Below are 25,956 nucleotides of genomic sequence, written 5' to 3' on the forward strand. Positions count from 1 at the left end.
TTACAGATCCTACACACATCAAAGGAAGGACCCTCGATTGGATTGCCGAACATAACTGCCCAACCACCATCACCTCTATAATGCCCCAGCTTTGGTCCGACCACCACATGGTATCCTTCACCCTAGAAGTTACCACACCCATGAACAGCATTATCCTAGCTCCCACCGCACCTACTAGAAATAAAAAAAGATTACCCCTGAAAATCTTATCCCCCTCATTCTCCCCACATTAAACTCCATCTCAGATCAGTCTGACCCTGCCTCCATGGTAGAAAAGTACAATGAAGTGATGCTTGCCTCCCTGGACGCCATCGCACCACTGAAAATTAGGAAGAGCAAACCCTGCCAACACCTAAATACCTGGTTCACACCCCTACTGAAAGACATCAGACAAGAGAAACGCCCAAGTGAAAAAGCCTGGAGATCTGACCTCTCAGACATCAACAAAAATAACCTGAAGAATTTAGCTACCTTCTACAAAAAAGAAATCATCCTGGCGAAACAAACATCTTACAACACCCGTATTACTCAAGCTAAATCCAACACTAAAGAATTGTTCGCCATCCTAAAGTAAGTAGAATCCCCTATCCAAGCTCCCGATTCCTGCTCAAGGATAAAGACTGGTGCACAGGCATACAAAATACCCTTGCCAATAAGATAACAATGCTTCAGGCGAAGATCCACAACAAAAAAGCCTCCGTGGCTATCCCAAATACTGTCAACACAGGCACCTCTTCCAAGGCTACCTTGAATTCACTACCTACCCTGAAATCCACTCCTCCTCCACCCACACTCGACACCCCTCCCTTCTACTTTCGCAAAGTTTCCACTAAAGAAGTTGAGAAAGTCATCCTCACTCTCAAACCTTCCAATTGCCAGGGCCAGCCATGACCAGCCCAAATCATAAAAGACGCTGCCCGTGAACTCTCACCCTTCATCACCAAACTTATAAACGCTTCTTTCACATCAGGTACCATACCAAGCAACCTGAAACCCTCCTGGGTCCTCCCCCTCCTCAAAAGCAAACACTGGACCCCTCCATCCCAACCAACTACCGCCCCATTACCACTGTGCCGTTCCTACTTAAATTCCTGGACAAAGTAGCCTACCTACAAATTCAGCACCACCTGGAAATAAACCACCTCCTAGGAGTTCGACAGTCTGGCTTCAGACCACAGCATGGTACCGAGACTGCACTCCTAGACCTTAAGGCACAAATAGACACACTAAGAGATAAAGGCACGACTTCACTCCTACTACTCCTCGACCTTTCTGCCACATTCAATCTGGTAGACCATGCAATACTTTGCAATCATCTGGTCTCGGCAGCCTGCTTCTCCCATGAAGCAGTCGCATGGATCCAGTCCTTCTTAGATAACAGGACAATGCGAGTCTTCTCTCCTCTAGCAGCTGCAGACCCCGCACCTATCTCATGCGGCGTTCCTCAAGGATCATGTGTATTCTCTCACCCTCTACAATATTTTCACAAAGCCCCTTTTCGATGATCTAGACGGTCTAGGTATCACCTACACTAACTACGCAGATGATACACAGATCCTCAACCCGTTGACGGGAGATTACGACAAGGATTTGGCCTTTGTGAACAGAGTCTACCTCATCATCCAGGCATGGATGGCTTCCCACGGTCTATGCCTGAATGATGACAAAACTTAACTCCTCATTCTAGGCACTCCCTCCAACATCAAAATACTAGGTCCCAACTATGATTCCTTCATAATTGACAACAACATCATTACTGTGGCCAAAGTAGTTAAAAACCCTAGGCTTTTACATAGACTCCACGCTCAACTTTGGTAAACAAGTGAATGCCATAGCTTCAGCTACCTCCTACACCTGCAAGTTAATTGGAGCAGCCAAGCCCTTCGTCTCACCTAATAATTGCGTCATTCTAGCAAGGGCACTTATCCTATCAAAACTAGATTACTGCAACGCCCTCTACATAGGCAGTAACAAACACATCACCGCCAAAATACAGGCACTTCAAAATAACGCCCTGAGAGCCGCCCTAAACTTCCCCAAAAACGCCCATATATCAGACCTCAGGAGATCTATTAACTGGCTTACCACAAATGACAAAATCCTCCTAAAAACAGCATCCCTTACACACAAATGTCTTAACCACGCAGCCCCGCAATACCTTATAGACAGATTCACCAGACAAACAGCCTCTCGCCCCCTAAGAAAAGCCAACTCCAACCCTTTGTTAGTACCCAGATTCAAACTCACTAAATCTGGTGGGAGCAGCTTCGCTGTTAAAGCAGCACAATATTGGAACTCCCTTCCCCCTGCCCTAAGGGAAGATCTCCTCTACGAACAATTCAGATCCAACCTGATTCAATGGCTCAAGGACCATGATGCCTAACCCCTCTGACATCTAGGATCATATATATATATATATATGTCATGTAGTTAATCCCTGGACGAATCCTCACCAAACCTTTTCGTGAGGATTCGTCCGGGGGGGGTGGGCCAGGGGGGGGGCAAAGTTATAGGGGGGGTCCCAAAACTTTTTTTCCCCCATAGACTGAATGGGAAAATTGTTTTGCTCGCGTCTACAGCCCAAACCGCTGGACGGATTTTCACCAAATTTGAACCAGGAGCAGCGACTTGGTCCCGAAAGCGTGCTTTTGCAAATTTGGTGAAAATCCGTCCAGTAGTTTTTTTTCAAATGACCAAAAAGTAGGTAAAAAAAATGTGTTATATCTGTGTTCGCTTCGCGGACACACTTCCCTGTTCGCTCCGCGGACAGGACGGTGATTGGGCCAGCAGCTTGTGTGATGTCCGCGGACATCTGACGTGCTCTCTCATTGGATGCGGTGAAAGCGTGCAGTGCGCCTGGCTTCAGAGACGCCCGCCATCTTTCTTTGCCGCATGAGAGGCTTTGTCAGGTCAGCAGGAGCGTGTCCGTCTCTTGTCCCCCCCATCCCGCTCATGCCCCGTGTGTCCTTCCTGTCCCCCCCACCCCCACTCATGCTCCGTGTGTCCCCTGTTCCTCCAGCCCCCCGCTCACGCCATCGCACACGGTGGCCAGCAGAGGGCCGAGGAGCGGGATCTGCCGCACCAACTCATGTCCGTGTTTTTGTTTGTCCCCCCCACCCCCCGCTCATGCCCCGTGTGTCTCGATCCCTCCCGCCCACCCCCGGCTCATGCCCCGTGTGTGTCTCTCCCTTCCCCCACCCCCGCTCATGCCCCGTGTGTCTCTCTCCCACCCCCCCACCCCCCACTCATGCCCCGTGTGTCTCTAGCCCTCCGACCCACCCCACGCTCATCCCCCATTTGTGATGTCATCTTTGATGGCCTGGGTGTTAGTCTTAGCCGTGCACGGTGGTGGCGTGAGTTATGGTTGCTTAGCTTACCATAACTGGCGAATTTCAAGGGTTTTTCGGTTTTACTTGGAACCATAACGTCCCTTTAACAACGTTTTTTCACTGAATATATATATATATATATATATATATATATATATGATACATTACTCACCGTAATCGTATTTCTGATGCTTGTATCTGCTTAGATTCACATGCTGTGCATAGGCCGACATCTAGTGGAAGCTGCAGAGTATTACAGTTTGTTTTTCGAAACTCGAAAATGGGCGTCGACACAGGGCGTGCCAGTAATACTATCCCTAGTGTGACGTCCACTGTACCCAAGATCCCTCACGCGTCTAGGATCCTCAGATTGTATTTTTTCCTGACATGAGGTAGCATGAGGAGTAGCGTGAGTAGAGATGATCCAAGCAGATAGATAGAAAGGTAAGACTACAAGCAACCATGCGCCTTCTCTCAGAGGGGAGGAAGGGTGGGTCGCATGTGAATCTAAGCAGATACAAGCATCAGAAATACGATTACGGTGAGTAATGTATCCCTTCTGAGGCTTATGGACTCTGCTTAGATCATATGCTGTGCATAGATTAGCGAGCAGTACCTGAAGAAGGAGGTGGGATGTGAGAAGGTTCATGAGCAAATAAGTGTCTTAGAACCGCTTGTCCAACTTGTGTATCTGCCTTGGAATGGGTGTCAATGCAGTAATGCTGAGTAAAAGTGTGAATAGAGCTCCAAGTAGCTGATTTGCAAATGGTGTCAAGGGGTACATTTGCAATGAAAGCCAGAGTGGCCCCAATGCCTCTAGTAGAGTGGGCTCTTGGCGTGAAAGGCAGAGTTCTTTCAGAGAGTGAGTAACACAGCTGGATACAGTAAATAATCCACTTCGAGATGGCACCTTTAGAGACGCGGTCCCCCTCTCTGCCTGTAGCTACGGAGACAAACAGTTGATCTGTTTTCCTTAGCGGTCTGGTTTTATTTACATAGTAAAGGACCGCCCTACGCACATCTAGAGTGTGTAGTTTCACCTCAGCCGAGCTTTGAGGGTCCTGGAAGAAAGCCGGAAGCTCGATGGACTGGTTTACGTGGAATTTAGATATAAACTTAGGTGAGAACCTAGGGTGTGTGCGTAAAACCAGTTTGTCTTTATGGACAGTAAAGAAGGGATCCTGCACTGACAGAGCCTCAATTTCACTGACCCTTCCTATAGAAGTAATAGCTACTAAGAAGGCTGTTTTATAAGTCAGGTGTTTGAGACTGCTTTTATGCATGGGCTCGAAAGGGGGGCCCATGACCTTAGATAGCACCACATTAAGGTCCCACCCTGGTGGTGGGTTTGAAATAGGAGGGTGAAGTCTCTTTACTCCTTCCATGAAGGCTTTAACTACTGGTACTTTCCACCACAAGACCTTGTTATGGGAAGTGGTGTATGCCGACAGGGCTGCCAGGTGTACTTTCAGTGAGTTAAAAACCAATCCTGCATCTAGCAGGTGGAGCATGTATGTAACAATAGTGGAAGGAGTGCAATCAACTGGGTTGATTTGTCTACTCTGGCACCAGATAACGAATCTCTTCCACTTGTCGAAGTAACAGTGCCTTGTGTTTGGTTTCCTTGATTCCTTTAGGATGTCCATACATCTCTGTGGTAAATTGAGATGTCCAAACTCTATGACCTCAGGAGCCATGCTGCCAGGTTCATTGAGTTGGGTTGCTGATGCACTGTTTGACCTTGGATCTGGGACAGTAGGTTGTACCAGGCTGGAAGTTTGATGGGCTCGCACACCGCCATCCTGCGTAGGTGTGGGAACCACGGTTGTCTTGCCCACATGGGAGCAACTAGGACGAGCGTCATCGACTCTCTGTTCATCTTGTTGACCACCTTCCTGATGAGGAGTAGGTGGAAAAGCGTACGCAAACATCCCTGACCAGTTCATCCACACGGCGTTACCCTGGGAGTCTGGTTGGGGGAACCTGGATACAAATCCTGGGCATTGTCTGTTTTCGCTTGTGGCAAATAAGTCTATAGTGGGGAAACCCCACTGAGAGAAGATATCTCCTACGACCTCTCTGTGTAGAACCCATTCATGTTCCTCTGGGAGGGAATCTCTGCTCAGAGCATCCGCTAGGGAATTGAGCTCCCCTGGAACATGTTGTGATGACAGGAAGATGTTCCGTTGAAGTGCCCATATCCAGATTTTCTGGGCAAGCTTGGACAGATTTGGCGAACGAGTCCCTCCTTGCTTGCTCAGGTAGAACATGGCTGTTGTGCTGTCCGTCCGGATTTGCACTGACAGGTTCACTAGGTGGGGCTCGAACGCTTGAAGCGCTCTGAATACTGCCAGACGCTCTAGCAGGTTGATGTGGTTCTTGGCGACTGAGGGAGACCAGAGACCCTGAGCTGTGTGGTGGAGATGGTGAGCTCCCCACCCCGTCAGTCATGCATCAGTAGTGACTACTGCCTGTACTTCGGGACAGTAAAAGGGTTTTCCCTGTGCAAGATTCTCTCTTGTCCACCAGTGAAGGCTTTGTACTAGTGTTGGCGAAACGACCACTAGATCGTCCCACTGACCATTTCCCTGAGACCACTGTTTCGCCAACCATTCTTGCATGGGACGCAGGCGCGCGTGGGGGACCAGGTAAATACATGACGCCATCATGCCCAGCAAACGCATTGCTTTGCGTACCGTTATTTGGTGACCGGACTGATATTGAGGAATTTGCAATAGTATATTCCGAATTCTTTCCTCTGAAGGAAATGTCAACCCCTCTTGAGTATCTAGGATTGCTCCTAGGAACTGTTTGGAGGTGCTTGGCACCAGGCTTGACTTTTTCTCGTTGATTGAGAAGCCTAATTCGTGGAGGAGGTCGATAGTCCTTTGGATGTTTGTTCTGCAAATTACTGGGGTTTCCCCCGTTATGAGCCAGTCGTCCAGATAAGGGTACACCGGGATTGCCTCCCTGCGTAGGTGTGCAGCCGCCACCGCCAGTACCTTGGTGAATACCCTTGGTGCCGAAGCTATCCCGAAGGGCAGTACCTTGAACTGGTAGTGCCGACTGTCCACCTTGAAGCGCAAGTGCCTTCTGTGCGCTGGGAACATGGAAATATGAAAATAGGCATCTTTCATATCCAAGGTTGCCATGTAATCCCCCTTTTTTAGGAGGGGGATTACCTCTTGTAGCGTAGTCATGCGAAACTTTTGGGGCTTGACATACTTGTTGGCAGGCAGTACGTCCAATACTGGGCGCATTGTCAAATCTTTTTTTGGCACAAGGAAGTAATATGAATAAATACCCTTTATTACCTGGTGTCCCGGGACGAGTTCTATCGCGTCCTTTGCTAGCCGATTGGCGATCTCCTCAAGGAGAATCTTCTGATGTTCTAAAGAGTGTACTCTTTGTCGTGGAGGATGGTTCCGGGGACGCTGCAGTAGTTCTATACAGTACCCTGCGGATACTGTTGACAGCCCCCATCTGTCTGATGTGATCCCTTCCCAAACCTGGGTGAAGTTGGAAATACGTCCCCCTACTGGGGTTGCGTGAGAAGGGACCCTGAACTGAGCGTCACTGCTTTGGTGGAGGCGTGCCGCCTCCTTTACTGGGGCTGCCTCTGCCTTGACCACGTCCTCTCCTATTACCCCTGCCGTAACCCTGGGTAGACTGTTGGATGTTGGTGTTCCACTGTGTACCCTGCCCCTGGGAATAGTTAGATCCTCTCTGGGAATTTTGGTCATGTGGGTGACGAAAATTACTATTCCCTCTCTGGTTAGGGGGTTTATTGGTTAACTGGCCAAGGGACTTGAGTGTCTCGTATTCGTCCTTGGCATTCTTCAGCGCGTCCTCGACCGCCTTACCAAACAGATCGGCTTCCACCGGTTTGTCCAACAATGATGCCTGGGTTTCTGCCTTAAAACCAGACTGCCGTAACCACGCATGTCTCTTGATAACAGTACCTTCCGCTATCAATCTGCCTGCGTTGTCCACGGCGTCAAAAGTTGCTTTTAAAATGCAACCAGACACGGCTCTACCCTCTGCGGAAATTCGTGCTAACTGGCCCTTTAAGGGTTCTGGTGCAGAGGCTATGAGTGCCGTGACTTCTTCCCACTGATGGCAGTTATAGCTGGCCAACAGGGTGGTGGAGTTTGCAATCCTTACCTGATAGGCGGACGTTGAGGCTACTTTCCTGCCGAAACCATATAGTTTTTTGCTCTCCTTGTCTGGAGGAGCTTCGGACGATGACAAGGGTGTTCCAACCCTCTTACGAGTGTTAGTGACAACTAGGGAGTCTGTCTTCAGATATCCTCTTATATAGAGAGGGTCAGACTGGGCTGCCCTGAAAAGTTTTTCAACTCTGGGATTGACTGCTCTGGTGAGGTTCGGGTTCACCAGGGACGGGTCTATTCTTCGCTGAATAGACTTAAGGATAGGGATGGTCTGGGCAACAGGCCTCCTTTCTCCCACTAACTCCTCGGCGAAGTCCCTCTCCTCCTGGACACCGTGGGTGTCAATATGGAAATGTTCTGCTGCCCGTGCGAGAACCTCGTTCAGGAGGGGTTGGTTATCGACAGGGGAGTCGGTAACCGGGGCTTCCTTCTCTACCGGGGAATCTACTCTGTAGGTTTCAGGGTCTTCCTCTTCCTCTTCTTGGTCCTCATCATCCCCATAGTAGGCCGTCCCGGTTTGCTCTTCTACCATGCCAAAATCTTGGTCCTCACCAAAGGAAGCCTCTCCTTGATACAGTGAGTATGGTTGTGCCTCGAAGGGGTCTGTAGGCCTCATCGGTGTCTCAAACCGGGGCTTCTTATTCGGGGGGATAGGATCATTAGAGCCTGAGGGTGTAGCCCCTTGTGGATCATATGAAAGGAAATGGTCTGGATTTTAATCGTAAAAGTCTGCCAAAGAAGACATCCTTGACATGACCCTATCTATGTCATCACTCGACCATTTTTTGGAACTGGGAATGACTCTCTCAGAAAGTCTAGGAGATTTATCTTGAGTAGATTTGCTGGTTTTAGAAATATCAGCAGACCTGGTCTTGTCCGTCTGTTTAGGAGGAGTGGAGTGTTTCACAGGTGTGGAAGAGTGCAGAGGCTGCTTCTTCTGCTGTTTTCCCCCCTCCCCGTGAGTGGAAAAGTGTTTTCCCTGTCCCTTTGTGGCTCTGGAGGTTTTCGACGCCTGGCGTCGAGGATCGGGGGTAGAGTCCCTGTCCTTCGAACGTGGGGCCGCGCTGATCTTGTCTATGGGCTCCGACTGCTGGAGCGCGGCCTGGGGGTGGAAGTCGTCTTCGTCCTCCGACGATCGAACTTCTGTTAGCCTAGGGAGCGAGGCACTCTTGGCAAGAGTGGATGATTGCCTGGAGTCATGCGGCGATCTCGATCGAGAACGCCCAGAGGACACCGATTCGGACCGTTCTGTTTGTGCCTCTTTCCGAGAACTCGACGTTGTCGAATCTCGGTTGGACTTCGTGTGTTTAGTGTGAGTGGTGTGTGAAGCGCTTGTGTCGCTGGGGGTCTTCCCCATAGCCGCCCTGCCGGACGACCTTCCGAGGTCGGGGACCTGCGCTCGGCTGTCTTACGACGCCGTAATGCCCTCGCCGTCCGAAAGCACGGCGTCGCTGCCATTGCTGAAGGCGCCCTCTGCTGCCATGGCCGCCTGCCTGGCGTGGTGGGCCCAACGGTTCGTCGAACGGTCCTTAAGTGTCTTAGGTTTAAACCTACTACACGCTCTGCAGTTCGCTTCGGGGTGCTACCTCGGCAAGCAGAGATTGCACGTGGCGTGCCTGTCGACCCAAGGGTATTTGCGATTGCACTTGGGGCAGAATTGAAAAGGGGTACCCTCCATACGCACCTTGAGGCAGCGGGCTGGTAAGTGTAGGAAATGTATAAGGTGTACCTATATACCAAGAGTGTAGAGTATGTCCAACCCCCCACTCTCCCTACTTGCAGGGCCGAGACCAGAGGCCTTCCAAGGCCCGGGCCGAGGCAAGAGGCCTTCCGAGGCCCAAATCCGTCGTGCAGCAGCCGACGGTCGATTTCTTCTCCAAGCCGGCGTCGAGTGTCGAAGTTCGACGTTGGGATGGGGAAAGGATGTAAATTAATCAATATTTTAGCAAAAGTATGGCTAAGGCCAGGGGACTCCGCAAAATGCTTCCGACCAGTATGGCAGAAAAAAACAATATGAGGATCCTAGACGCGTGTGGGATCTTGGGTACAGTGGACGTCACACTAGGGATAGTATTACTGGCACGCCCTGTGTCGACACCCATTTTCGAGTTTCGAAAAACAAACTGTAATACTCTGCAGCTTCCACTAGATGTCGGCCTATGCACAGCATGTGATCTTAGCAGATTCCACAAGCCTCAGAAATATATATATATGACAATGCATTACTTACCGTAAAAGCATTTCTGATGCTTGTATCTGCTTAGATTCACATGCTGTGCATAGGCCGACATCTAGTGGAAGCTGCAGAGTATTACAGTTTGTTTTTCGAAACTCGAAAAAATTGGGCGTCGACACAGGGCGTGCCAGTAATACTATCCCTAGTGTGACGTCCACTGTACCCATGATCCCTCACGCGTTTAGGACCCTCAGATTGTATTTTTTCTGACATGAGGTAGCATGAGGAGTAGCGTGAGTACAGATGATCCAAGCAGATAGAATTTAGATAAGATAAGACTACAAGCATCCATGCGCCTTCTCTCAGAGGGGAGGAAGGGTGGGTCGCATGTGAATCTAAGCAGATACAAGCATCAGAAATACGATTACGGTGAGTAATGTATCCCTTCTGAGGCTTGTGGAATCTGCTTAGATTACATGCTGTGCATAGATTAGCGAGCAGTGTTAGAAGGAGGTGGGATTTGAGAAGGGTCATGAGCAAATAAATGTCTTAGAACAGCTTGTCCCACTTGAGTATCTGTCTTGGAATGGGTGTCAATGCAGTAGTGCTGAGTAAAAGTGTGAATAGAGCTCCAAGTAGCTGCTTTGCAAATGGTGTCAAGGGGAACATTTGCAATGAAAGCCAGAGTGGCCCCAATGCCTCTTGTCGAGTGGGCTCTGGGCGTAAAAGGCAAAGTTTTGTCAGAAAGAGAGTAACACAACTGGATACAGTTGACAATCCACTTGGAGATGGCACCCTTAGAGACGCAATCTCCCTCTTTGCCTGTGGCTACGGAGACAAACAGTTGATCTGTTTTCCTAAGCGGTCTGGTCTTGTTTACGTAGTAAAGGACCGCCCTACGCACATCTAGGGTGTGTAGTTTAACCTCAGCCGAGCTTTGTGGGTTTTGGAAGAAAGCCGGAAGCTCGATGGACTAGTTTACATGGAATTTGGAAATAAACTTAGGCGAGAACCTAGGGTGTGTCCGTAAAACCAGCTTATCCTTATGAATAGTAAAGAAAGGATCCTGCACTGACAGAGCCTGAATTTCAATGACCCTTCTTATGGATGTAATGGCTACTAAGAAGGCAGTCTTATAGGTCAGGTGTTTGAGACTTGTCTTATGCATGGGCTCGAATGGGGGGCCCATGAGTTTAGATAGCACCACGTTCAGGTCCCATCCTGGTGGTGGGTTAGATATAGGAGGATGAAGTCTCTTTACTCCCTCCATGAAGGCTTTAACCACGGGTACCTTCCACCACAACACCTCGCTATGTGAGGTGGTGTACGCTGACAGTGCTGCCAGGTGTACCTTTAGTGAGTTGAAAACCAACCCTGCGTCCAGCAGGTGGAGCATGTATGTCACGATTGTGGAAGGAGTGCAATCAACTGGGTTGATTTGTTTATACTGGCACCAGATAACGAATCTCTTCCATTTCGTCATTGACTCTCTTTTCATCTTGTTCACCACCTTCCTGATGAGGAGTTGGTGGAAAAGCGTACGCAAACATACCTGACCAGTTCATCCACAGGGCGTTCCCCAGGGAGTCTGGTTGGGGAAACCTGGATGCGAATCCTGGGCACTGTCTGTTTTCGCTTGTGGCGAATAGGTCTGTAGTGGGGAAACAACACTGAGAGAAGAGATCTTCTACGATATCTCTGTGTAGACACCATTCGTGTTCCTCCAGAAGGGGATCTCTGCTCAAAGCGTCCGCTAGAGAATTGAGATCCCCTGGAACATGTTGAGATGACAGAAAGATGTTCCGTCTGAGTGCCCATATCCAAATTTTCTGGGCAAGTCTGGACAGATTTGGCGAACAAGTCCCTCCTTGCTTGTTCAGGTAGAACATGGCTGTCGTGCTGTCCGTCCGGATCTGTACCGACAGGTTCAATAGGTGGGGCTCGAACGCTTGAAGTGCTCTGAAAACTGCCAGAAGCTCTAGCAGGTTGATGTGATTCTTGGCCACTGTGTGAGACCAGAGACCCTGAGGTGTGTGGTGGAGATGGTGAGCTCCCCATCCTGTCAGGCATGCATCCGTCGTGACTACCGCCTGTATCTCGGGATTGTAAAAGGGTTTCCCCTTGGATAGATTGTCTCTTGTCCACCAGTGGAGGCTTTGTACAAGTGTTGGCGAAACGACCACTAGATCGTCCCACTGACCACTTGCCTGAGACCACAGTTTCGCCAACCATTCTTGCATGGGACGCATGCGCAGGCGCGCGTGGGGGACCAGGTAAATACATGACGCCATCATGCCCAGCAAACGCATTGCTTTGCGTACTGTTATCTGGCGACCGGTTTGATATTGCGGAATTTGCAGTAGTATATTCCGAATTCTTTCCTCTGAAGGAAAAGCCAACCCCTCTTGAGTATTTAGAACAGCTCCTAGGAACTGCTTGGAGGTGCTGGGCACCAGACTTGATTTTTTCTTGTTTATGGAGAAGCCCAATTCGAAGAGGAGGTCGATAGTTCTTTGAATGTTTGTCCTGCAAATTACTGGGGTCTCCCCCGTGATGAGCCAGTCGTCCAAATAAGGGTACACTGGGATTGCCTCCCTGCGTAGGTGTGCCGCCGCCACCGCCAGTACCTTGGTGAATACCCTTGGAGCCGAGGCTATCCCGAAGGGCAGTACCTTGAACTGGTAGTGCTGACTGTCCACTCTGATGCAGATATTTTCTGTGCGCTGGGAACATGGAAATATGAAAATAGGCATCTTTCATATCCAATGTTGCCATGTAATCCCCCTTTTTTAGGAGGGGAATTACCTCTTGGAGAGTAGTCATGCGAAATTTTTGGGGCTTGACATACTTGTTTGCAGGCCGTAAGTCCAATACTGGGCGCATTGTCAAATCTTTTTTTGGCACAAGGAAGTAAGTTGAATAAATACCCTTGTTTACCTGGTGTCCCGGGACGAGTTCTATCGCGTCCTTTGCGAAAAGAATTTTGATCTCTTCGAGTAGGATCTTCTGGTGGTCTAAGGAGTGTATTCTTTGTCGTGGAGGGTGGTTTCGGGGACGCTCTAGGAGTTCTATGGAGTATCCTGCGGACACTGTGGACAGCACCCATCTGTCTGATGTGATCCCTTCCCAAGCTTGGCTGAAGATGGAAAGGCGCCCCCCTACTGGGGATGCGTGAGAAAGGACCCTGAACGGAGCGTCACTGTTTTGATGGAGGCGTGCCCCCTCCTTTATTGGGACTACCTCTACCCCTACCACGACCTCTTTTGTTACCCCTGCCATAATTCTGGGTAGACTGCTGGCTAGTGTTCCATGTAGTACCCTGGCCTTGGGAATAGTTAGAGCCTCTTTGGGAGTTTTGTCCGCGAGGCCGACGAAAATTGCCATTCCCTCTCTGGTTAGGGGGTTTGTTGGTTAGTTGCCCTAGGGACTTGAGTGTCTCGTACTCGTCCTTGGCATTCTTTATTGCGTCCTCGACCGCCTTTCCAAACAATAGATCCGGCTCCACCGGCTTATCTATCAATGATGCTTGGGTCTCGGCCTTGAAACCAGACTGCCGTAGCCAAGCATGCCTCTTGATGACCGTGCTTTCAGCAATTAATCTGCTGGCGTTATCCGCGGCATCAAAGGTTGATTTTAAAATGCAACCTGATAGTGCTCTCCCCTCGGCCAAAACTTGTGCCAATTGGCTTGTTAAGGGTTCTGGGGCAGAGTCTATGAGAGCCATGACTTCTTCCCATTGATGGCAGTTGTAACTAGCCAGCAGGGTGGTGGAGTTTGCAATCCTTGCCTGGTAGGCGGAAGTGGAGGCTACTTTCCTGCCCAAGCCATAAATCTTCTTGCTCTCCTTGTCGGGGGGAGTTGCGGACGATGACAAGGGTGTTCCCGCCCTCTTACGGGTGTTTGTAACAACCAGGGAGTCTGGTTTGAGATGTCCCCTTATGTATAGTGGGTCAGATTGGGCTGCCCTGAAAAGCTTTTCAATTCTGGGGTTTACTGCCCTAGTGAGATTGGGGTCAACAAGGGAAGGGTCCATCCTCCTTTGTATTGACTTAAGGATAGGGATGGCCTGAGCAACAGGTCTCCTCTCTCCCACCAGTTCCTCTGCAAAGTCCCTCTCTTCCTGAGCACCTTGGGTGTCAATGTGGAAGTGCTGTGCCGCTCTGGACAGGACCTCATTCAGGAGAGGTTGGTTGTCGACCGGGGAGTCGGTAACCGCTTGCTCTTTCTCTACTGGGGAATCTATCCTGTATGTATCTGGGTCGTCCTCTTCCTCCTCCTCGTCCTCCTCTTGGTCCTCATCATCCCCGTAATAGGCTGTCCCAGTTTGTTCTTCGAACATGCCCACGTCTGGATCCTCAACAAAGGATGGATCTTCCTGGTTTTGAGAATAGGGCTGTATATAGAAGGGGTCTGAAGCTAGAGTTGGTGCTTCACCCCGGGACTTCCTACTTGGGGGTATTGGATCCTTTGAACCTGAGGGAGTTGACCCTTCTGGTGTATAAGAGAGAAAGTGTTCCGGGTTCTTGGCATAGAAATCTGCCAATGATGACATCCTTGACATTACTCTGTCTATGTCCTCACTGGACCATTCCTTTGAACTGGGAATAAATCTTTCCTGGAGTGTTTCCTCTGTTTTATCCTGACTAGACCTACTGGTTTGAACAGGGGTCTTAAGGAAAACAGATTGAGATTTGTCCTGGCTAGACCTACTGGCCTGAACAGGGGCCTTAACGACAGGGGTCTGAGACTTGTCCGTCTGTTTAGGTGGAGTAGAATGTAGTTTAGGAGAGGAAGTAGGCTGGGACTGCTTACTTCGTTGTTTTCCCCCCTCCCCGTGGGTGGAAGAATGCTTCCCCGACTTTTGGGCCCTATCAGAGCTTTTCGATGACTGGCGTCGAAATTCGGGGGTAGAGTCCCTGTCTCTGGAGAGTGTAAGGGATTCGGTAGCAGCCTTGCTGCTGCCTGCAGACGCCGACTCCTGGAGTGCGGCTTGGGGGTAGAGGTCGGCGTCGTCCTCCGACGACCGAACCTCAGTCACTAAGGGTAGCGAGGCACTTTTAGCAACAGTGGCGGGTTGCTTGGTGTCATGAGGTGATCTCGAACGCGAACGCCCAGAGGACACCGACTCAGTGGACCGTTCTCTACGTGCCTCTTGCCGAGAACTCGACGTGCGCGTCGAGTCTCGGTTGGACTTCTGTTTGCTGGAAGTGGTGTGGGTAGCGCTCGTGTCGCCGGGGGTCTTCCCCATAGCTGCCCTGCCGGACAACCTTCCGATGTCGGGGACTTGCGCTTGGCTGTCCATCGACGCCACATTGCCCTCGCCGTCCGAAAGTAAGGCGTCGCTGCCATCGCTGAAGGCACCCTCCGCGGCCATGGTCGCCTGGCGTGGTGGGCCCAACGCTTTGTCGAACGGTCCTTAAGGGTCTTTGGTTTAAACCGACTGCACGCTCTGTAATTCGCCTCGGGGTGGTCCCTCAGCAAGCAGAGGTTACACGTGGCGTGTCTATCAACCCAAGGATACTTGCGGTTGCACTTGGGGCAAAATTGAAAGGGAATACCCTCCATACGCACCCTATGGCAGCGGGCTGGGAGTGTAGGAATATAAGTAATGTACCTATATTAAACAGAGTGTAGGATATGTGCCACCCCCCACTCTCCCTACTTGCAGGGCCGAGTCCAGAGGACTTCCGAGGCCCGGGCCGAGGCCAGAGGCCTTCCGAGGCCCAAATCCGTCGCTGTAGTCCGACGGTTGAATTTTCTCCGATCCGGCATCGAGTGTCGATGTTCGGAGACTCGACCTAGAGGTGGAATAAACGGGGAAATATATGACAATATTAGCAAAATCTGACTAAGTCAGGGAACTCCGCTCAGTGCTTCCGACCAGCATGGCGGAAAAAAACAATCTGAGGGTCCTAGACGCGTGAGGGATCATGGGTACAGTGGACGTCACACTAGGGATAGTATTACTGGCACGCCCTGTGTTGACGCCCAATTTTCGAGTTTCGAAAAACAAACTGTAATACTCCACAGCTTCCACTAGATGTCGGCCTATGCACAGCATGTGATCTAAGCAGATTCCACAAGCCTCAAATATATATATTCCATGTCATACCTGCATTCTTGTAAACTTACTGTATATACATCTGTGATTCTTTGACAATACATATCTACAGCATTGTAACCGTAGCTGTACCCCTAAGTTTAATCTGTAACCTGCAATGTAAGCTGAACAACCCTCTTTATGCCTTCGCGCTCGTATACCCCCGTTTCTGGTGCGCAATATAAATAATAAAACAAACAGACATCAGTCTTGTCAGTGTTGAGGGAAAGGAAGTGGGATGACATCCAATCTTTTATGGCCGTGAGGCAGGAAGAAAGAGTGAGGTGGAGGTCAGATGTGAAGGAGGAGAAGGAAAGAAAGAGTTGGGTGTCATCAGCATAGAAGTGGTGGGAAATGCCGAAAGAAGAAATGACTGGGGAGAGAAGGGAGGCATAGAGAGAGAAAAGAAAGGGTCCCAGCACAGAACCCTGAGGGACGCCATAGTTCAGGGGGAGGCTGGAGGAGGTACTAACTATTATGAATATGTGTAGTTGAGCGTTGACTGTCCGACATGGTGCATGATTGTTTTATGATAGGCTGGCTTTTATCCTTTGATTTATCCCTGATTTAATTTCAGTTGTTGAAATTGTGATTTGTATAATTCATATTGCTTTTATGATATAATATATATTGAAATAAAGCTGAACTGAACAATCTCTGCTCTACAGAGAGAGTCTGCGAGGGCTGGCTTGTCGAGTTCTTGGCAATCAACAAGGTACACAACTTCTACATATTGTTCATATGATTGTATTCCAAAAAATGATCACAGGCAAGATAACACATAATTGCGTGCTGCTGCAAAAATGCAAATCTGTGTGAAAAATCCCTGGAGACAAACTCAAATAGAAGCGAAATCTTGGAATGTTTTGCAAATACTATGAAAAATCGCTTGGGAGAGACAAAATCTAATACTGTTAAATGATAACATTATCTCCATAATGTTGAGGCTTAAATGAGTCTTTCCTGATTTCTAAGAGAAACCGGTGCAAACGATTTAATAAATCATGTAGAACTTAAATTAAAAGATGAAGCACTTAACAGGTAACGAATACAGCACACTTCAGGCTCTACATAAAAGCCTCAAAAAAGGGAAACAAAGGAGCTCAAAGCATGCAGAAAGTAAGGGGCCAGGTACTGATTGAATCAAAAAGTATAGACAGGTCTCAAACTTTTCACAGAACTTTAAAGGCTTCCAGTGGAACACTGAATCATGTTATTCTGTACATGGGCAAAAATATTTATCGAAAATGGATCCCAATTCCATCCCAAATCAAATCTTAGATCAAGCAAGCCCATCTAAGTCTGTCAATGTCAAAGAAGTTAAGAGGAATACCATCATACAGCATAGTTACCTCTCTGGAAAAGCCATGCAGCCTTGTTTAACAGCCATATTTAGCCCCGATTGATTTTTAGAGAGCCCTGAAGTGTCCTCTTGAAAGAGTTCTTAGACTTTCAGCCAGACACTAACGGAACAAACCTAACTTTCTCGTATAAGGCACTACCCCCCCTTTCTCAAAGCCACGTGACTAGACAGCCTCTTTCTGCCCACTCCCATCAACAAACACCAATCCGATGAATACCCAACCACTCATATTTCAAAATAAATCCCCTCATTATAACCCCAACTGAGAATGCTCAACGCCGTCTTTTGACCAAAAGGCAACATGTTTGGCCCTTTTAAAAAGTACTACCCAGCCAAATGGAGTGTAAAAAAAATGAAGAATGGCAAAGAATAGAATCTAAGGAATTTACTATATCACCATTCGCTAGCAGAATACAGAATGAAAGGTTGAAACAAGATACGTTTTTTCAAGAATGAGCAATCCACAAATAATGGGTATGGTATTTTCATATATAAAAAACATGCATACTGCTGCTCTAAATGTCAACTTGCAATGCCAATACATGCATGATGAATAGGGCCCTTTAAAAGTAGGAGCAAATTGTATCCACAATGAAATTTCAAAATGAGGTTGTAGATTGCAAAGGTTTGAGGCATTTCAATGACTTCATCATCACTGGGCAGAATCTCATATTGAATAATGAAAAAAGCATACAAAATACAAAGCACGAGGGAAACATCCAAGTAACTGACACCCTCATTCTAAATAACCCATTTGGTAGTGCCATTGTAAAATCTTCGAGTGCTCAAGGTCACCCAATAGCAACTATTCATGAGGGGAAACTACCTCAAAAACGTGAGGGGCTTGAATTTGAAAAAAGGCAACAGGTCGGTTTGGTCCAAAGCAAGACTGCTGTAAGGGGTCCAAACAAGGCTGTTCTTATAGCACGTGCACTTTGCCTTCTGGTATCATACCCAGTGTGCCTTGAATACCAATGAAGCAAAGGTTACTGCCAAAACATTTCTAGACACCACAGATTTCATCCAACATACATTAGCCAAAGACCATGCTGGTTCTATGCAGTAAACATCATCACTGAAACGTGATTTAACTAAATGTTAAAAGTTAATACTTTAAACCAGAAAGTTGAATACAATGAAATGTGCAAGCTTCTTAGGAAAAATGTTATTCTGCAAATAAAACCTTATTGAACATGCATAAAGGTAACTGGGTATGTACAAAAAAGGGAGGGTAAAAAGATCAAGGCATATTAACATGTTTGGAAATACTTACTCTTTCATATCTTTTGATGGAGAGTTAGAGACAGGTGCAAATGCAGATGTGCTGCTTAATTTGTCCAGGGTGCATGCTGTCCCTATTGCTCGTACCACCAACCCAGATTCTCCTTCCAAGTCAAAACACTGTAGATAACCAACCACTGCATTTCCTCTCATTTCAAGAACCTTTACGCCTATCTTCCTCTGTAATTCACCTAAAACAAACGGCAATGGTCATCAAAATTCAATTGCTGAGGACAACTTTGACATAGTATTAAATAATATTTTTCTTAGTACAACAGATATGATTTCACTGGATACCTTGGCTGCCTTTGTCATGCAGAAAATAGAAAAACGTATCACCACATTTACAAATAGGGTATTCAAAATAAGGGTGTTTAAATAGTAGACAAGACAGTAATGTGCATGCAATTATAAAAGGAGGAGAAAGACGAGAGAAAATGAGTTATGCCAGGCATGTAGAACGCCTGTGTGTCACCACGTTCCTAGAACGGAGTCTCAGACACAATTGGTATATTTTAAGAGTTTTATTACACAGGAGTAAAAAAAAACAAATAAGGTGTTAGATGCTAGTAAAACTCTTCAAATAATATGTCAGAATGATGGCAAAACACAATTGAAAAGGTGTCTGAATGATGGTCCCACGTGTCCGGGTATAATGTGAGGGATGAGCCAGTGAGTCTAAATAAAGGGGACAACAGAAAACGGGGGATTTACACTCTTGCTCCAAAGGCAGAAAGTAATGAGGTGTTGGATTTCCCAAAGCAAAACAAATACAAAAGTCAGGTGGCTGGTCTTTCTGGTGTGCCAAATAAAAAAAAAAAGTGTCTGTGAAATATTCCTTGAAGATTGGTGTCTCCCCATTTCAGGGTCATTGAAAGAAGGGGTATCTGACCGTTGGACCTCTGTAAAAATTGGGGGCTTTTCAGCGTTGCGTACCCACAGTTCTCGAGCAGGCCATGGTCTCCAAGGTCTACCGTTTCCCTGCCTACAAGTGGTTTTCCTTGGATTTCATTCCATGCGGGCTGGCAAAGTCTTGAAAGGTTGAACCCAACGTTGCAACATTTTCAGCTTGCTTCCACGTGTCAATGTGGAGTTCAGTGGAGAAGCGTGGCCCTACTGTCATCCACTTCCTTCTCCCGCCTCTACACTTTCTTCCCGACCAATGTGGCCCACTGAAACATCCCCACTCATTCTGGCTACCAGGGTTTCCGTCCTATGCCTATGATGTTCCAGCTCTATGCCACTCTTTAGACCTGCAATCTTTTCCACCCTGTTGATGCAGTCTCTTTCACTCCATAACACTTACCAAAAGTCCAGTCTTCTCCCTCTGCCACCGCCTCACAACAATTCTCTTCTGCTCCTAGGAGTCTCTTCTCCAGAAATTGTCCCCTTTCCTCTATTCAACAACATCTCCCATGTCGCCCTGTCTCCTTCCACTCGCCAACAAGATCTCTCTCCTACCTTTCCAAGATAGTATCTCTCACTGCCCTTACCCTGATCATTTGAATTTGAGGAATTTTGTAACACGCTTCTAGCAGAATTAACTCCATCCAAGCGCGGATGTCACTAAGTTATTACCAGTAAACTCATAAGCTAGAAGGGAAGGGCAGTCCTCAGCCTGTGTCTTTAATGCCTTCCTGAATATATCAAATGACGTGATGCTCCGAATGTCCAAAGGCAGTAAGTTCCACAACCTGAGCCCATACACTGAAAAACGTCTGTCACCCTTATAGACAAATCTACTGGTGGAATCACTAATAAGTGCTTGTCAAGGATTGTAAGAGGCACTTAGGCTTAAAGTACCCCATCCTGCTAAAGAACAAGTTACTTATCTTACCTGGTAACGTTCTTTCGATGGGATGTTCCTCCGACGTATTCCACATCTTTGACAGTAATTAACACAGCTGTGCTGCTTCGGAAAACTTTTTCGGCGTAGGCGTCCTGCGTTGATGACGTCGATACGCTGTCCCTCGAGAGCCTCCGTCGACGGTCGACGTCACCGGATGTTATATCTAGGATGCACAACGCCCGTAGCCTCAGTTGTAGTTTTTTTGCCCAGAATGTGTGGCACCAATCTTCTGCCAATATGACTACAGAAAGCCTTGCGGAAACGTAAGCTGCAATCGCATAAGAAATTCTGTAGCGGGGCAGATAGGGAGGGTACGATGTGGAATACGTCGGAGGAACATCCCATCGAAATAACGTTACCAGGTAAGATAAGTAACTTGTTCTTTGAAGGGATTGTGTCCTCCGACGTATTCCACATCTTTGACAGACTCCCAAAGCAGTACCAACGTATGGAGGTGGGAAAAGAATTTACAAATGCATCAATTTAGAATGCCCAATCAAATTGCAGAATAGAGGACTGCCTTACCAAAGGCCAAATCCTGCCCATGGATAGAGTCCAAGGAATAATGTTATAATGTTTCACAAAAGTATGGACAGAGGCCCATGTGGCTGCTTCGCAAATATTGCGAATTGGAACACCCCTCTGTAGTGCAGTGGAGGCAGCCATACCCATAGTAGAATGAGCCTGTAAGCCTACTGGAGGGTCCTTTGCCGCCAAACGTTAACACTCAGAGATCATCAAAATGATCCATCTAGATGAGGACTGCTTGGAAACAGCCTGACCTAAACGCCTTCCAGCATAACCAATAAAGAGCTGATCGTCCACTCTGACCCGGGACATAAGTGAGAGACAAAAACTCAAAGTTCTCCTAGGGTCCAACCTAGGGAGCCTCTCCTCTTCCTTACCAGGATGCGGAGGAGGATAGAATGCCGGAAGAATTACCTTCTGGCTCAGATGGAATTGCGACACAATCTTCGGAAGAAAGGAAGGCCACACCCTAAGGACAACCCTGTCCTTATGGAACACAGTGAAGGGTGGTTTGGCGGAAAGTGCCTGCAACTCACTCACTCTGCGAGCAGAAGTAACCGCAACTAAAATACAGTTTTAAAAGGACAATAGTCACATCAGACAAGAATGTAAGGGCATAAATGGAGCTCTCATTAGGAACTTTAAAACCAGATTCAAATCCCATCCCGGCACCTGGAAAGGGGACGTTGGAAACACATTAGTTAGCCCTTTTAGAAACTGAGATATCAAAGGGATTTTAAAATAAGAACATTCCTCAGACGAGCGCTTAAATATGGAAAGCGCCGCTAGGTAACCTTTAATGGTACCCACTTGCAGGCCGTTGTGGGCTAAAGAAAGCAAAAAAGACAAAACCAAAGAAATGGAACAATGGAAAGGATCCACATTCTGTACTCTGCACCAGTCGCAGAACTTTCTCCAACGGCAACGGTACAGAGATTTCGTTGCAGGCCTTCTGGCTGAAAGCAACACCTCCATCACGTCTTCGGGGAGGTCCCAATCCTTATATCTCAACCTTTCAGATATCAAGCATGAAGGCTGAGGGACTTGACCTCTGGATGGAGAACCCGACCCCCCTCCCGTGAGAGAAGATTGTCACGGTAGGGAAGACGGCGTGGAGGGCAGATGGACATGTCGAGAAGGTCCGGGTACCACGCTCACCTGGCCCATGCCGGAGCAATGAGGATTATCCGGGAACCAAACTTCCGTAACCTTCGCAACACCTGCGGAATGACAGGGACTGGAGAAAATGCATACAGCAGTGGGAAGGACCACTACACTACAAATGCGTCCCCTAAGGCTCCTCTTGGAGGAAATTCCTGTAAGCAGAATCTTTCGCACTTCCGGTTGACACTGGTGGCGAAGAGGTCCACTTGCAGGGTTCCCCAAAGGGCGAAGATCTCCAACAGAACTTTCTGAGCCAGCTCCCACTCGTGAGATACTGTGCTCTGCCTGCTCAGAGAGTCCGCCGCCACGTTTTCGTCTCCGGTCAGATGAACTACCGAGATCGAAATTTCCTGCTGAATGGCCCAGAACCAGAGCTGCATCGCCTCCCTGCACAACGGGAGTGACCCTGCCCCCCCTTTTTGTTGAGGTAGTGCATGGCCACTGTATTGTCCGTCATAATCAGAACATTCTTCCACCGCACAGATGGCAGAAAAGCCTTCAGGGCTAGCCTGACAGCCCACAGCTTTAACAGATTGACGTGGAGTATGGACTCCGACGGAGACCAACGGCCGCTGGCCGTCAACTCGTTGGCATGAGCTCCCCACCCCGTGAGGGATGCGTCCGTCACGATCGTCACCTCTGGCTGCGGTTGCCAAAACGGAGCCACCTTTCAACAGATTTCCTTCGACGGCCCACCACAGAAGGTCCTTGGCGACCAAGGGCGGAATCTGAACGGGATCCGACATCCTGCCGGAGAACTGTGACCACTGCATCTTGAGCACCCACTGCAGAGATCTCATCCGTAGCCTGGCCTCTGGCACCAGTAAAATGCAGGATGCCATGAGGCCGAGCAATCTCAAGAACTCGAACGCCGGGAGACTCTGGGCCCGTTGAAACTTGCCCACCATCTGCAGAATGTGATGAGCCCTCACCTGGGGAGGCGAACACTGCCCCAGGGATGTGTCGAGCACTGCTCCAATGTACTGGAGCAGCTGGGTAGGTGTCACATATGACTTCTTTAAGTTGTGGGAGAAGCCCAGCTTGTGAAGGGAGTGGCAGGTGACATACAGATGATCCAAGACTTGCCTGGGAGAGCACGCCCTGATCAACCAATCGTCCAGATAGGGGTAGACGTGAATCCCCCCCTTTCCTGAGATGCGCTGCCACCACCACCATCAACTTGGTGAAGACCCTCGGGCGGAGGTCAATCCGAATGGCAGGACCCGAAACTGAAAATGCAAGTCGCCAACCGCAAACCTCAGGTACTTCCTGCCCTTGGGATGAATCGGCACATGAAAGTAAGCATCCTTGAGGTCGAGAGACACCAACCAATCCTGAAGTTGAAGGGCCTAGAGGACATGAGAAAGAGTAACCATCTTGAATTTGTCCTTCCTGAGGAGCTTGTTCAAACCATGCAAGTCCATGATGGGTTTCAATCCTCCATCTTTTTTCAGGTTAAAAAAATATGGGGAATACCATCCCTTGTTCCTCTCCGCTACAGGCCCCAGTTCTATACCGCCTCTCTCCAGCAGGGATAGGATTTTCTGCGCAAGGAGCGGATCCGGACGCTTCAAAAAGAGCTTCCCCGGTGGACTGTCGTGAGGCCTCTGCTGGAAAGGAAGACAGTAGCCGTGGGCTATGATCTCCAGAACCCACACATCTGAAGTAATGGCACGCCATTCTACAAGATGCTGCGCCAGCCTTCCCCCAACCGGCGAACCATGGCCCATGGCCTCATGACTGAGCAGAAGCGGCTGCGCCAGTCCCTGAGGGCAAGGAGGCAGCTGCCCAAGCGGCTTTGGCACCTCGAGTACCTTGTTTTCCACCTCTGGTACTCCTACGTTGGCCCCTTTGACTGGCTGGTCCTCTCGATCTACCAATGGAAGAGTAGTATCGAAAGGAACCCCCACTCCATTGCTGTCTCCTAGGACGAAAAGGCGCAGGTTGACGTACTGCAGCGCTCAAGGACTTTGCTGCAGCTTTGGAGGTCTGCAACCTCTCAAGGCTCTCGTCAGTCTTGCTGCCAAAAAGATGGACACAATCAAAGGGCATGTTGAGAAGCCGGGACTGTACATCAGAAGCAAACCCCGACTTCCGCAACCACGCAAAACTGCGCATCACGGTGCTCGCCGCCATGGACCGGCTGACACAGTCTGCCACGTCCAGACCCGACTGAAAGTATTCATACATGGCATCCTTGCCACCTTGAACGAGGGCTAGAAAACCATCCCGTTTCTCCCCTTTGGGAATATATTCAGCCGCCAAAGATGCACAATTCCACAGAGTGTGAGTGAATCTTGCCAAGGCACAAACGGAGTTGGCTGCCTTTAAAGCCATAGCCCCAGAGGAAAATATTTCTTCGCCCAACCATGAAAGCGCTTGTCGTCCCTATCAGGAGGGATGGTACGGTATGCAGCCTGCTTCGCTGGGGCCGTAGCTGCCTGCTTCACCAAACTCTCCGGAGTGGGGTGCGTAGACAAGTAGCAGGGGTCACCACTGGCTGGACGGTATTTTTTCAGAAGAGACTTATTCACTGCTGTGAGACTCTCCGGAGCAGTACAAGCCGCCACCACCCTTCTTTGTAAGGCCAGTGGGTGGACCTTGGTCCAATATATCGGTCAGGCCATCCTGCAGAAAATCCACAGGTGGAGCAGACCATCCCAAGTACTCAGTCACCTTCGACATGAGACGCCTGTACGAGGACTCGGCATGTGTACCAGGCTCAGGCCTGCCAAACTCAGCCTCCGGAGAGATGTCCAGACCACTGGCGTCATGTAAGGACTGACGTAGGTCTTCCATTTGGCTGTGACCAGACAACAGGTCATCAGGAACCTCAGGAAGCACAACCCCCTCCTCATCCAACCCTTCTTCCACCTCTGAAATGTAGTCCAAAGGCTGCAATAAATCAAGCCTGGGGGATGACCAGAGAAGTGCTCAAAGACAGGCCTCAATGACTTACTGAGGGCCTTCCGCTGAGTTTCCACAGACCTCCGGGGCACCTCTGGTAAATCCTCCGCAAAAGGCATTGAGGGCGCCAATGGAATTGGCGTCGACGTCAACCGAGGCGCCGACGACTTTAACAACGGCTTCGAGGCCAGAGCCTAGAGCGGGTCCTTCGGCGGCCTCGGCGCCGATGGCGTCGATGGCGTTGACGACTTCCTTGGAGCCTCGAGAGAAAGTCCCTCGACGGACATGGCGCCGACGGCGTCGATGCCTTCTTAGAAGGCTTCACAGGCTACGACGGTCTCAACAGCGTCGAGGACCGGGACCTGGACCTTGCACGGCTATGGCGATCAACCTTGTCCGATCGGGACCTCGACGGCTCCAGATGATCGCGCCGGCCGCTCGAGCCTGAAGGCGTGCGAGCTGTGGCTCGCGGACGGAACAGTACCCTGCGATTCAAAAATCCCTATCATCTGCTGGAGGAATGCATCCCATTCGGCCGGCGACGAGTGTTTAGTGGGACAAGATACCCGCCGACTGGCGGAGTCCACCGACGGGGAAGGCGACCGGTGACGGCCCTTCCTTGAATGCCTCGAAGAGGCAGAGGAATGGCGGGACCCACTCCGAGACCGAGACCCCTGGACTTACGCTGACACGGTCGAAAGACCAGTAGATTTCGGCTTACGGGTTTTAGAAACCCTACCTACCGACAACTTCTTCCGCTCCCGCAAGGCCTTCGAAGTCAGGGACTGGCAGTCATCACAATCGTCGATGGCGTGGCTTTGACCGAGGCACCAGAGGCAAATGTTGTGCGGGTCCGTAATGGACATTTTGGAACCGCAGTCCCGACACTTTTTGAAGCCCGACTTCGGGGTAGAAGACGACGAAGATATCATGAATCAAGTTAGAAGAACCTAGCGTGCCGAGATTCCAAAGTGAACACGTTCGCAGAAAAACGGAACTGAGGCTATGGGCGTCGTGTGTCCTAGATATAACATCCGGTGACGTCGACCATCGACGGAGGCCCTCGAAGGACAGCGTATCGACGTCA

General features: G+C 49.1%; 1 protein-coding gene across 7 annotated transcripts in view; it reads right to left on the reverse strand.

The window, feature by feature from the left end:
- C2CD5 (C2 calcium dependent domain containing 5) overlaps window positions 1–25,956 on the reverse strand; it is a 2,654,621-nt gene that overhangs the window by 2,138,894 nt on the left and 489,771 nt on the right. For all 7 annotated transcript variants that reach the window (XM_069628452.1, XM_069628454.1, XM_069628457.1 and 4 more), the window contains exon 7: window positions 18,414–18,612. In XM_069628452.1, coding sequence (XP_069484553.1) covers window positions 18,414–18,612 — 199 coding nt within the window. The remainder of the gene's footprint in view (window positions 1–18,413; window positions 18,613–25,956) is intronic.

Source organism: Ambystoma mexicanum, chromosome 12, assembly GCF_040938575.1.
Source record: "Ambystoma mexicanum isolate Mex_15411 chromosome 12, UKY_AmexF1_1, whole genome shotgun sequence".
Classification (NCBI taxonomy): Eukaryota; Metazoa; Chordata; class Amphibia; order Caudata; family Ambystomatidae; genus Ambystoma; species Ambystoma mexicanum.